General features: G+C 40.2%; 1 protein-coding gene across 6 annotated transcripts in view; it reads right to left on the bottom strand.

Annotated features, from left to right (window-relative positions):
* IQCK (IQ motif containing K) overlaps positions 1 to 12,954 on the bottom strand; it is a 135,953-nt gene that overhangs the window by 92,461 nt on the left and 30,538 nt on the right. For 5 of the 6 annotated variants that reach the window (XR_013384990.1, XR_013384989.1, XM_077906809.1 and 2 more), the window contains exons 5-6: positions 6,107 to 6,159; positions 5,892 to 5,969 (exon numbers count right to left, since the gene is read on the bottom strand). Coding sequence is in view for 3 of the 6 variants with exons in the window: in XM_077906809.1 (XP_077762935.1) it covers positions 5,892 to 5,969; positions 6,107 to 6,159 (131 nt within the window). In the remaining 3 variants the exon portion in view is untranslated. The remainder of the gene's footprint in view (positions 1 to 5,891; positions 5,970 to 6,106; positions 6,160 to 12,954) is intronic. The other variant, XR_013384992.1, reaches the window with a different exon arrangement.

Genomic DNA, 12,954 nt, shown 5'->3' with positions numbered 1-12,954 from the left:
ATCATCAACTATATATTAAGCAGTCAAATTTCCAGTTGCCTCCTAATTTTTCTTTCTTTGAATCATGATCCAAATAAGATATACCTATTGAAATTTCAAAAGCCATATGGACCCCTACCGTTCCCATTTTAGTGTCTCCAAGTTTGGTCATTTCTTACTTCCGAAGTAAATACATAATGTGGTGTTTCGTTCTCTTTCTGAAAATTGGTTGATAAATCATTAACAGAATTTTTAAAATATGGTACTTTTGGAGAAAAACCTAAGATATTATTCATAGAAAAGATAATCATGCTTTCCCTTTATTTAAGATCCCCTAGGCCCAGTCTAGACCTTTCACTATATTATCTTTGCTAGTTTTCAACCCTGATTTTACCCAACCATCTGTTTTCTCCACCCCCTTTCTAGGGTTGCAGAGGGTTGCTGGTGATAATCACATAAGCAGGCTGTTTATATGCACCACAAATTCAGGCCATCAGCTGGGCCATCCCTATTTATCCCTAGTTGATTCCCTATCAAATTCACAATGGCAGCTGCTGCACCACCGCCCCCTCTTCCATGCCCCCCACAAGCCTCCAGAACCTGGGCCTCCCTCTTAGCAGATGCCTTCACACCTACATGAACAACCAGAATGACAGGACCCACCATGAACTTGCTCAACTTCTCCCCTTCCAACTCAAATTTTCTTTCACTTGTAGCTCTGGCCTCAGAGGAAGTCATATATCTTCTTCTATCTAATATATGTGTATACATGCATAGAGATATCTCTGAAAGGAAGTTCACTAAAATGTCAACAATGGTTATATCTGGGAGACGGGCTCATGGGTGATTTGTACCTTATCCTTTTTACTTTTCTATTTGCTTTTATTTTTTCTCTAAGCATGTGTCACTTTTGTAAAACCCATAATACCATTTCAAAAATGTCAGTGATCCCCAAGAAAATGTAGATGATCCCTGAGTGAGGTACTTCCAATTTTCCCATATTCTCTGTTACACTTTGAGGTAGGCAGAACAATGGCACCTAAACATGTCCACATCATACTTCCTAGAACCTTATGGTACCTTACAATGGCAAAAAGGACTTTGCTGATGTGATTAAAGACCTTGAGATGGGAAAAATATTCTGAATTAGCTGGGTGAGCCAATGCAATCATAGGAGTCCTTAACAGTTGAAGAGGGAGGCAAAAGAGAGAGAGAGAAATGTGACTAATGAGACAGGATCAGAAATATGCAATGCTGCTGGCTTTGAAGATGGAGGAAGACACCACCAGCCAATACAGGAAGCCTTGAGAAGCTGCAAAAGGCAAGGAAATGGGTTCTCCCCTAGAGCCTCTGGAAAAGAATGCAGCCAGTCCACAACTTGTTTTTAGCCCTGGGAGACCTGTGTCAGTCTTCTGACTTCCAGAACTGTAAGATGATAACTTTGCAATGGTTAAAGCCACCAAGTTTGTAGTAATTTGTTATAGCAGCAATAGAAAACTAATATACCCCTACTCTCTCTTTCTGCTGGTCATTTAAATCAACATAAAAGGGATCTGTGGGTGGCTCAGTGGTGTAGCACCTGCCTTCGGCCCAGGGCGCGATCCTGGAGTCCCGGGACCGATCCCACATTGAGTTCCCTGCATGGAGCCTGCTTCTCCCTCTGTCTATGTCTCTGCCTCTCTCTCTCTCTCTCTCTCTCTCTCTCTGTGCATACTCTCATGAATAAATAAGTAAAATCTTTAAAAAATAAACAAACATACATACATAAAATCTAAGCAGAAACAATTACTTGCTTTGCAACAACTAGAAAACAAGCCATGATCACCACTGCCAACCACATGACTTAGAGTAAGTGCCTCCTTCATTGAGTCTCTGGAACCAATTCTGGGGTACTCCAAAGTTTAGCTGTGGTCCATCTTGGCTCTTGGCTCCATCCGTACATCTGTCATGGGAACCTTGATTCCAAAATCAACATTTCTCTCTAGCCCCCACTTCTGAGCTTCAGGCCAATGTTTGCAATATGGATGTCCTAGAGGCACCTCAATCTCAATGTGCTTAAGATAGAAATCCTTATCTTTACCCTTGAGCCTGTTTTCCTGGCTAGGTCTCTTTGCTTCTATCCTGGGCCTCCCCTTTGCCCAGCAAATTCTCATCTTTTCAGGCACATCTCTTCTCCACTGCCAAACTCATCTTGTGACATCCATCCCCTCTACCCACCCCAACTACCTCCTTTTCTATTCTTGCTGCCCCAGTTCAAGATCTGAAGGCTGTAACCAGGCTTTCCCCAATCTTACATAACCCCTGCACTCCTGAGAGTTATCTTGCCAAAACAGCCTGCTCACATTACACACCTCTGCTCCAAAATCTTTTAATACTCTCTCTTTCACTTATGGAATAATGCCCAAACTTCATGGTTTTGCTGAAGAAACAAAATCTACTCCCTAACTCCCTTTCAGCCTTATCTTCTATCCCATCCCTGTATCTTGACATGCTCTAGGAGCCAGCTGTGCTGATTTCCTGTGCTTGGACCAAGTCCTGCCTTCTCCCACCTTTGCCTTTGGTCTTGAGTACCCTTTTCTGTTGTATCTCTCTTTCTAAGTCCACAGTGTCCTTTGATGGCAACTGCAGCCACCAGTGAGCCACATGTTACTATAGGCTGGGCCTGTTGTGATTTCATTTGTAAGTGAATCATTTCACTGCGTCTTTCTAATTTTACTTATCTAAACATTTTACTGATGAGGATATGGAGGCTTACAGAGTGACCTGCTATGGCGCTTTTAAAATATGTCTGCACATGATTTGATATTCTTCCCTTCAAAAGGTGAAGCCTCATCACACTCCCATTGAATGTGGCACTTGAGCTGTACTTAGAGACTCACTTCTAATTAACTAACTAAATATGAGGGACGCCTGGGTGGCTCAGCGATTAAGCGACTGCCTTTGGCTCAGAGTGTGATCCCGGAGTCCTAGGATCAAGTCCTGCATTGGGCTCTCTGGAGGGAGCCTGCTTCTCCTCCCTCTTCCTATGTCTCTGCCTCTCTCTGTGTGTCTCTCATGAATAAATAAAATCTTAAAAAAAAAAAACTAACTAAAAAAAAAAACCTAACTAAATATGGTCAAAGTGCAGGTGTTTGGCTTCCCAGATTGGGTCACAAAAAGCCCTGCAGCTTCCTTTTTATTATTATTCTTTTTAATCTGCAGCTTCCTTCTTGGTCTCTAGTTTCTCATCCTAAGAGAGACCAATTGCCGCATTGGGAGGACACTCAAACAGCCCATGTGGAGAAAAACAGAGGCCTTTGACAATCACCCTGTGGCTAAGCCAACCTGAAAGTCGCTCCCTCTCTGCTCAGTCGTACCTTCAGAGCACTACAGGCCCTGCGATATCTTGACCATGGCCAATGATAGACCTTGAACCAGAATTACCCAGCTGAGCTGCCCCTGAATTCCTGATCCACAGAAATGATGATATAGGAAGTATTGATTGTTTCAAGCCACTAAGTGCTGGAGTAATTTTTTACAGAGTAATAGAAAGTAAAACACCCAGGGTCATGCAACTAGTAAGTAGTAGAATAGAGATCTGAATGCTGGTTTGTCTGTCCACGGAGCTTATGCTCTTAACCCCAACCCAAAGCTGCCTGAAATGTTAGCTTATATTTTGCTTCCTTTAAAAAACATTGACAGTCTTCCCTCAAAATTCACCTACCTCCAATGTGTGCCTTTAAGCCTTCTTCAAAATGCCCATTTATTATGCTGCCAACAATCACCATATTTGCCTAAGACCTACCTCACTTTATTTGCAACTTCCCAGATCCTTTCAGCTTTAGCATCTAGATCTTAGTGTTGTCATTAAGATTAAATAAGACAACCTGTGTAAAAGTGCTTAGCAGAGGGATGACTAAATTATACTATTTATTACCTTAAGTATACTATTTTTTACTAGAATAATATGATTATACTATTTATTTAGACACAGAACTTCTTCTGCTGTAGGGGAGAGGTCTCAACTCTGGCTGTATACTAGAATCACCCAGGAAACTATTTTTTAAAAAAAACAACAATTCCTGGGCTATACCCTGAATTAATAGGGCTCATTTAATCAGTCTTGTGTGAGGCCAGGCAACAAAAGCTCCTCAGATGACTTTCAAGTGCAGCCAGGGTAGGAAACCACTGGATTAGGTCAGAGGTTCTCAACCAGAGGCTACTTTGTTGTTTCCTTGCCCTGCTCAGGCCCTCACTCCCCTGACATTTGCTAGTGTCTGGAGATATTCTTGATGGTATGGCTTTAGGGAGGTGCTATTGGCATCTGGTGGGTGGAGGCCAGAGAATTTGCTGAACATTCCACAATGCACAGGCCAACCCCACGTCAGATAATTATCTGGTGCTAAATGTCAATAGTGCTGAGGTTCAAGAAACCTGAATTAGATATTATTTCCCAGGTCATGCCCTCGTTCTTACTTGTCTCTCTGACTCTTCTGATCAAAAATACCTTTGAGAAGGATATAGCACCTGAATCTTTGCCTCTCAAAACCAAATCTGAGTACCAACCAGCTTAGCCACTGTCCCAACTGGGAGGGTCTGTGAATGGTCTTGTGCTTCCCCATTTCCCTTTAGTGCTGAACCTGTATTACAACACCCACCACAGAAACTTTAGTTAGCTGTAAATATGTCTCTCTTACCCCCAGAGCCAGAGCCATATTTTATTCATCTCTATTTACTCCACAACACCAGGCTCTGTACATTGCATGTGGTCAGGTGTTTAAGAACTATGTATTGCACCAAATTAGATTAATATAATTTAAAGTTTTATCATGCTTCTTGGCATCTCTTTGGAAGATTATGGAAATAAAGAATGCAAATGCCCATTAAAGTGAGAGCTCTTGTGTTTCGGTTCTTGTGGAGTTAAAGTGAAATGATCACTTTCATCACTTAGTATATTTATATGAGCTGCCAGGGAAGTTAATAACTATTTTAAATTAAGATATTTATACAATAAATGACTAGGTTTTTGAGCAGATTCTTTTTTAGAGAAGTTCTCCTATCCTTAAGATTCTTTTTTATTGGTTATTAAAAGTGGGAAAATGTTTCATTTTCAAAGCAAAGCAACAACGTGGAGAATGATACTGAAAAAAACCTTGTCGTAGAAAAACATGCAAATTTTCCACTTAGTAATCATTTTTACTCAGTACATTACGGGCTTTCCATTTTCACAGTGGGCAAAATTAGGCACAGGTCTAGAAGCTAAATAAGAAAACAAGGTTTTCTAATATTCTTCTTTCAATGTGTAGCTGGTCTCAGATTTTTAAAAAGCTGGTAAAGGGGTGCCTGGCTGTTCAGTTGGTAAATATTTAAAATGTAGAATTTTTAAAAAATCTTTATTCATTCATGAGAGACACAAAGAGAAAAGCAGAGACACAGGCAGAAGGAGAAGCAGGCTTCCTGCGGAGAGCCCAATGTGGGACTCCATCCTAGGACACCAGGATCATCACCTGAGCCGAAGGCAGATACTCAACCACTGAGCCACCCAGGAGCCCTAAAATGTAGAATTGATGCATACAACTAAAAATTAATATTTAGAAAAGTTTATTCATATTTCTTGAGACATAATAACCTTGAGATGGGGCAGGGAGGGAGGAAGGGAAAAAGAGAGGGAGGTAGAAAGAACGGAGAGATCAATTACTTAGGATAAGAATTCTTTTAAGTTTTCTGCTTTATTTCTGAAGTTCTTCTTGAATAATCACTACATGGATGGGATGTTCTTAGCCTATACTGAAAATAACTAGAGACAAGAGCCACAAATATAACTGACCTGGAGACCTGGGTGGATTACATGAGTTAGCTGGATTGGAGAAAACCATCATTAACACAATCTTAAAATAGGAATAAATTATTAGAGGCCTTGTGTTGGTACTTACTGATGCTTCAGCCACTGCTCCACAAATGGAATGGAGAAGAATTCTGTGAAAGACTCCCCTATCCTCTTTGGATTTTGACTGGAAACGATGCCATATGTTTGATTGATAAAAAAAACAGTAAGCAAAAATTCAAGTCAATTGTTGCTATTCTGCTTGCAAATTAACACTATTGAATCCTTAGGGTCATTGAATATTCAAAGACATGCAAAACTTACTTGTATAACCACTCGGTCAGAAAATTACAGGCAATGAATTTGGTTCTTTTTCTCTAAAGAGAAAAGAGAGAAGAGAGAATTAAATTATTCTCTTTGTCCACATGTCTGAGTAGGACAAAGGAAGAGAGGTTAATTGATTTTTTTTGTGTTAGATGAAATATGCATGAGTCTTTTATGAGGTTTATAAGTGTATCAACAAACAGTAAATCGGGGTGATGCAAAGAATTCTGAAGACAGGGACGCCTGGGTGGCTCAGCGGTTTAGTGCCTGCCTTCAGCCCAGGGCGTGATCCTGTAGTCCTGGGATCAAGTCCTACATCAGGCTCCCTGCATGGAGCCTGCTTTTCCCTCTGTCTGTGTCTCTGCCTCTCTCTCTCTGTGTCTCTCATGAATATAAATAAAATCTTAAAAAAAAAAAAGAATTCTGAAGACATTTCTTTAGTCATCTTTTTTGTTGTTGTTGTTGTTTTAAAGATTTTATTTATTTATAGCAAGGAACAGTCATGACACAGTTCTGCCCTATGAGATAGAAATGAACAGGTCCTATGGATTTCTGAAAAAGTTCTGCTTTCTCAATTTCTGCTGCCCCTCCTTCCTTGAAGCTTCCTTCTGCTTCTTTCAATCTAGAATACAGATGTGTGACTGGACGTGGAATAGCACCTTTCAACGATGAGGCTAAAAGCCACATACTAAGGGTAGGTTAGAAGGAGCCTGGGTCAATGATGACTTCCTTAATCTCTATGCCAGCTTGGGTCTGACCTACTTTGAATATCTTGATATGTAAGAGGAAATAAATGTCTTTTGGTTTATTACCACTGTTCTTGAGTTTTCATTACATGCCAGTGAATGCAGTCCCTAAGAGATAGATAGATAGATAGATAGCCAGTAAACCACAAGGAAAAAACCTTCTAGAGTACTGGGAGAGAAGGCATGCTAAGAAGGCATGGGGTGGGCCACTAGATATCCTGCCTCCTGAATCCACTGAAAGTCTCTTGTAACCTAAATGGAATCAGTCAACTCCTTTAAGAGAACTGTACTACCTAGAACATTCTATGCATTCAGTGCAATCCCTATCAAAATACCATCAAGTTATTTCATACAGTTGGAACAAATAATTCTAAAATTTGTATGGAACCAGAAAACACCCCAAATAGCTAAAAGAATATTGAAAAAAGAAAACTAAAATTGGTGGCATCACAATTCTGGACTTCAAGCTCTATTACAGAACTGTAATGATCAAGACAGTGTGGTATTGGCACAAAAACAGACACATAGATCAAGGGAACTGAACAGAGAATCCAGAAATGGACCCTCAACTCTATGGTCAACTAATCTTTGACAAAGCATTAAAGAATATCCAATGGAAAAAAAAGACAGTCTCTTCAACCAATGGTGTTGGGAAAATTGGGCAGCCACATGTAGAATAATGGAACTGGACCATTTCCTCATACCATACACAAAAATAGATTCAAAATGGATGAAAGACCTAAATGTGAGATAGGAATCCATCAAAATCCTAGAGGAAAATACAGGCAGCAACCTCTATGACCTCAGCCACAGCAAACTTCTTCCTAGACATGTCTCCAAAGGCAAGAGAAACAAAGGCAAAAATTAACTATTGAGACTTCATCAAGATAAAAAGCTTTTGCACAGCAAAGGAAACAGCCAACAAAACCAAAAGACAACCAAAAGAATGGGAGAAGATATTTGCAAATGTTATATCAGATAAAGGGCTAATATCCAAAATCTACAGAGAACTTATCAAACTCAACATTCAAAGAATAATCCAATCTGGAAGACATGAAAAGACATTTCTCCAAAGAAGACATACAAATGGCCAATAGGCACAAGGAAAAATGCCCAAGATCACTCGGCATCAGGGAAATACAAATAAAAAAACACAATGAGATACCACTTCACATCAGTTAGAATTACAAAAATTAAGTCAGGAAACAACAGATGTTGGTGAGGATGGGGAGAAAAGGGAACCCTTGTATACTGGGGGAATGCAAACTGGTGAAGCCACTCTGGAAAACAGTATGGAGGTTCCTCAAAAAGTTGAAAATAGAGCTACTCTATGACCCAGCAATGGTACTACTGGGCATTTGCCCCAAAGATACAAATGTAGTGATCCAAAGGGGTATCTGCACCCCAATGTTTATAGCAGCAATGTCCACAATAGCCAAGCTATAGAAAGAGCCCAGATATCCATCAACAGATGAATGGATAAATGGACATAAATTATATATAATAATTTATTATATATAATATATCATTATATATAATAATTTATAATTATATAATATATATATAATGGAATATTACTCAGCCACCAAAAAAAGAAATCTTGCCATTTGCAACGACATGGATGGAACTAGAGGATATTGTGCTAAGCAAAATAAGTCAATCAGAGAAAGACAATTATATGATCTCACTTATATGTAGAATTTAAGAAACAAAACAGAGGATCATAGGAGAAGAGAGGAAAAAATAAAACAAGACAAAATCAGAGAGGGATACAAACCATAAGAAACTCTCAACTATAAGAAACAAACTGAAGGTTGCTAGAGAGGAGGGGGTGGGGAGATGGGGTAACTGGGTGATGGGTATTAAGGACGGCACGTGACGTGATGAGCACTGGGTGTTATATAAGACTGATGAATCACTGAACTCTACCTCTGAAACCAATAATACATTATATATTAATTAATTAAATTTAAATTAAATAAAAAGAGAATTGTTACAGAAACCAGGAGATAGAAGGTTGCCACATCTCCCTTTAAGATAGCAGAGATAAGAACCAAGTAAATCTGGAGGTGATGGTTACCATGTAAGAAGAACCTTCCCAAGAATGAAGGGGGATTTCCAGAGTCTGCTGGAAACTTTCTCTTTTTCTCTCTAGATCTACCCTCTCCACTGTGCTCTGTGCCTCAGGAGGATGATTTTACGGTTCACTTCAACCAGGCTCCCTTACTCACTAGGTGGGTCCAGCCAGTGAGAGGTACCAGCAGGAGATCTGAGACAGGGAGGAGAGAAAGGCAGGGTGTTGTGGATTGAACTGTGTCCTCCCAGACTCAAATTCATATGTTGATGTCCTAACTCCCAGTACTTCAGAATGTGACTGTATTTGGAAATAGGATCACTACAAATATAATTAGTTAAGCCCAGCCACTTCTGAAGGACATAGCAACTCCAAACAAAAAATGTTTGGGGTTCTATTAGCAAGGAAGAAGGGAGATACTGCTAGCTAGACCACCAATGGCAATTGCTAATGACATTGTACTAGACCCTGGATCCAGCTATTCTAGAAGCCCAAATCCCATGGCTCATGTCCTGAGGGATATGAGCCAATATATTCTTTTTTTGATTAAGCCAGTTTTCACTGTATTGTTTATTGCTTATGACAGGAAGAGTTGTAACTCCTATTTCCTTCTTCTCCAGTCAGCTAACCCCCATTTGTCCTTCTAGGTGCCTCCAGGAAGCCTTTCTGAGTATTCTCACCCTCTTCAGTCTAGAGCAGGCTCTCTACCTTCCCCAGTTCCCCATGTCCCTCTGTCATAGCATCTCAGACATAATTATAACTGCTGGCCCACATGTCTACCTCCGCCATTGAACTATCAACTTTCTGAGAACAGGGCATATGTCTCTTTTCTTTATATTTTCATTGCTTAATTGAGTGCTTTGCATGGAGGTGATCAATGGGTGGTGAATAAATGAATGAATGAATTCACCATTCGACTCTCAAATATCAAAGCAAGAAAGAACTCACAAGAATTCTGACATTTAAAAGTGGGAGTTGCTGATATAATTCTGGACAATTTCTCTTCATTTTCTTCTCATAATATTTTATCATGAAAGTTTTCCTACTTCTTTTTTCCCCCCTTCACTTCAAAATAGCCAACTCAGCTTTATAGTCTTAGATAAGGTTGAAAGATTGTTGTGAAATTGATTCTCCCCCAAAAGGAAAGTGCTATTTAGGATTTTTTACTGAAAGCTTTACTATAGCTGTTAGTAAATAAAATATGGTGGTGCCTGAGTTACTGGAGATTGTTTACAGTCTTTTACCTCCTTGATGATGGCCTTTTCTTAAAAAATTGAAACACTGCTAGCCAGGGTAATAAAATTAAATATACTAGACCATGGAACAGGGGTTTCTAAGTCTGCTTTGCAAGAGTAGGGTATCCCTTCAAAAAGCCATCTTTAACCAAAATAAGAAAACTCTTGTACAACAATGCAAATATGTATCTAGCATGAACTGCGATATAATAATTTAAACAATTCAGTAATTGTAAGATAGCAGTGTCTCTCTCCCCTGTCCCACAAAAGATGCTTTGTTCCTTGGCATTTACTGCACCCTTTGGTGGTAAAGATTCCTTCTACCAAGGGAATGCAGCTTGACTTACTCTATTAAATAGACTTCTAAAATAGCCAAATGTTCTGATGTATGAAGGTCATGCAGACAGATTTAATCACTTTTGATGCAAACAAATAAAATGGAAGAAATTGTGTTTTCCTTCTGTTCTGGGCAAGTGTGGACGTGCCGTGCATACTCAGACACATGGAACAGTGGGGATATTGTTCAGCTGTTGTTTAGTTTAAAAATTATCTGCCGGGGAGCTGAAAGAGAGAAGAGAAAGCAAATGAAAAGTTGTGGTGAGTGAAGAGATAAGAGAGGAAGTAATTGAGAGAAAAATTAAGGAGTGAGATTAAGAAACTGTGGGCACCCAGGGTTTATGTAATGTGGATAAACACACGGAGTTCACATTGTTAAAGGGTGAATATGTGCAAGTTTGGGCAAGCAAAGGAAACAGTTAAGACAATCTCAGACAAGGTTAAAAAGCAATTTTTAAAAATCCAGAATTAGGGCAGCCCGGGTGACTCAGCGGTTTAGCGCCGCCTTCAGCCCAGGGCGTGATCCTGGAGACCCGGGATCGAGTCCCACATTGGTCTCCCTGCATGGAGCCTGCTTCTCCCTCTGCCTGTGTCTCTGCCTTTCTCTGTGTGTCTCTCATGAATAAATAAATAAAATCTTTTTAAAAAATCCAGAATTAAAAGGAAAAAGACTAAATGTCAAGGGAAAGGACATCATCATGTCATTATGAGTCCGCAGCTTACTTTAAAATGCATCCAAAAAAACAAGGTAGCTGGATAGAGGGATGGACAGATGGATCAGTGGACAGATATCCAAACAAGCAAATAAAGCAAAATAGTAATTGTAGAATCATGGTAAAAATGTGGGTGTTCCCTTGAAGTTCTTTCAATTGTTCTATATGCTGGATAAATTTTGTAATAAAATTCGAGGAGGGGGTGGTGGAGAACATCATCATAAAAGACTGGAACCCCAAAGGAAGAAAAGGCAGAAATTGGAGATCAGTTCAGAGAGTGTTTTGTCCCAATGTTCGTGTTGGGTACATGTACAGGAGGCAGACTGGAGGTGCAGAGACTGGGACAGAAGCTACTAGTGTTGGAAAGGCACAGAGTCTGCATCAGGTGAGGAATGTAATTCCACCCCAAAAAGGTCAAAAGCACATGCTGTGAGGTTAGTGAATTGAAGTGTGGCTTGCTATGGCATTGTGTTCCTTGAGACTGGGTCTGCAAGGGATAGAAATATGCTCAGGTTACCTTGGTGACTGGGTTTTTTTTTTACAAATCAGTTTAGGATAGATTTTTGCTGCAACAAACAACTCTCGAATCTGAGAAGCTTGTATCATCAAAGGTTTATTTCTCGCTCGTGTTACATGAACGTTTCAATCAACTATAGCTCTCTGCTCCACCGCTGTTTTTACTCTGGGACTCAGCCTGACAGAATAGCCTCTCTCTGAAATATCACTAGTTGTCATGGCAAGTGAAAAGAATATGGTGAACCATGCTTTGACTCTTAGACTGTGTGTTTGGAAATGACATATGTCACATCCATACATTGCTTTGACCAAAGCAGTCACATGGTCTCTCCGTTAGGGAGAGCATGCAAATATTTTTGAACACTAATATATTCTATCTGGCACGGGGGTGGGGGATTCTATAAAGGTAGAAGGAGTGAAAGGAAAATGGGAATTCCTCTGACTGGAGATAAGTCTCAGGGAGAAGTGACCAGCGTCCAGAGCTGTTCAGGGCACAAGTCTGGCTAATCACAGTAGCCTCGTTCTTGGGGAGCTTTGTGACTCAACAACATTTCTCGTTCTTGATCTATGTGGGACTCAGCTCTTTGGCATTGCTACTCCCCAGAATGAAGATTCTGATTGGGTTGGTAAGATACTACTCAGGAGAGGTCATCCCTTTGGGGCAGAGCAATTGTATCATTTCACAGACACTTGGCATCCTAGAGTGGCTGCCCACAGGGTGTGACACTTATTCCTGGCTCTATCACTTGCAGCCAGGGTGATGGGGACATGGACAAGGCAGGGACAGGTATGGCACGCATTTAGAATATCATAGCCTCCTTTCCCACATAGGTATTCTCTACACTAAATTTCCACATGCTGGAGACCCCATAGACATGAAAAAATGATAAATAAATCATGCTAGAAATACGTACATACTTGGACTATAATCAGAGGCCAAAATACTTATCACAGCAAACTTCAAACAGAAGTCCAGTTTTTCCCCATTGCATTAGAATTTCATTAGAAAAATAATACTTTTCGGGCAGCCAAGGTGGCTCAGCGCTTTCTTCGGTCCAGGGCGTGATCCTGGAGACCGGGGATCCAGCCCCATGTCGGGCTCCCTGCAGAGCCTGCTTCTCCCTCTGCCTGTGTCTCTGCCTCTCTCTCTCTCTCTGTGTCTCTCATGAATAAATAAATAAAAATCTTTAAAAAATAAATAAATAACAAAAAAAGAAAAATAATACTT

This window comes from Canis aureus, chromosome 8 (assembly GCF_053574225.1).
Source record: "Canis aureus isolate CA01 chromosome 8, VMU_Caureus_v.1.0, whole genome shotgun sequence".
Taxonomy (NCBI): domain Eukaryota; kingdom Metazoa; phylum Chordata; class Mammalia; order Carnivora; family Canidae; genus Canis; species Canis aureus.
Note: the sequence above shows the minus strand (reverse complement) of the source record. Positions and strands in the feature narration are given on the sequence as shown.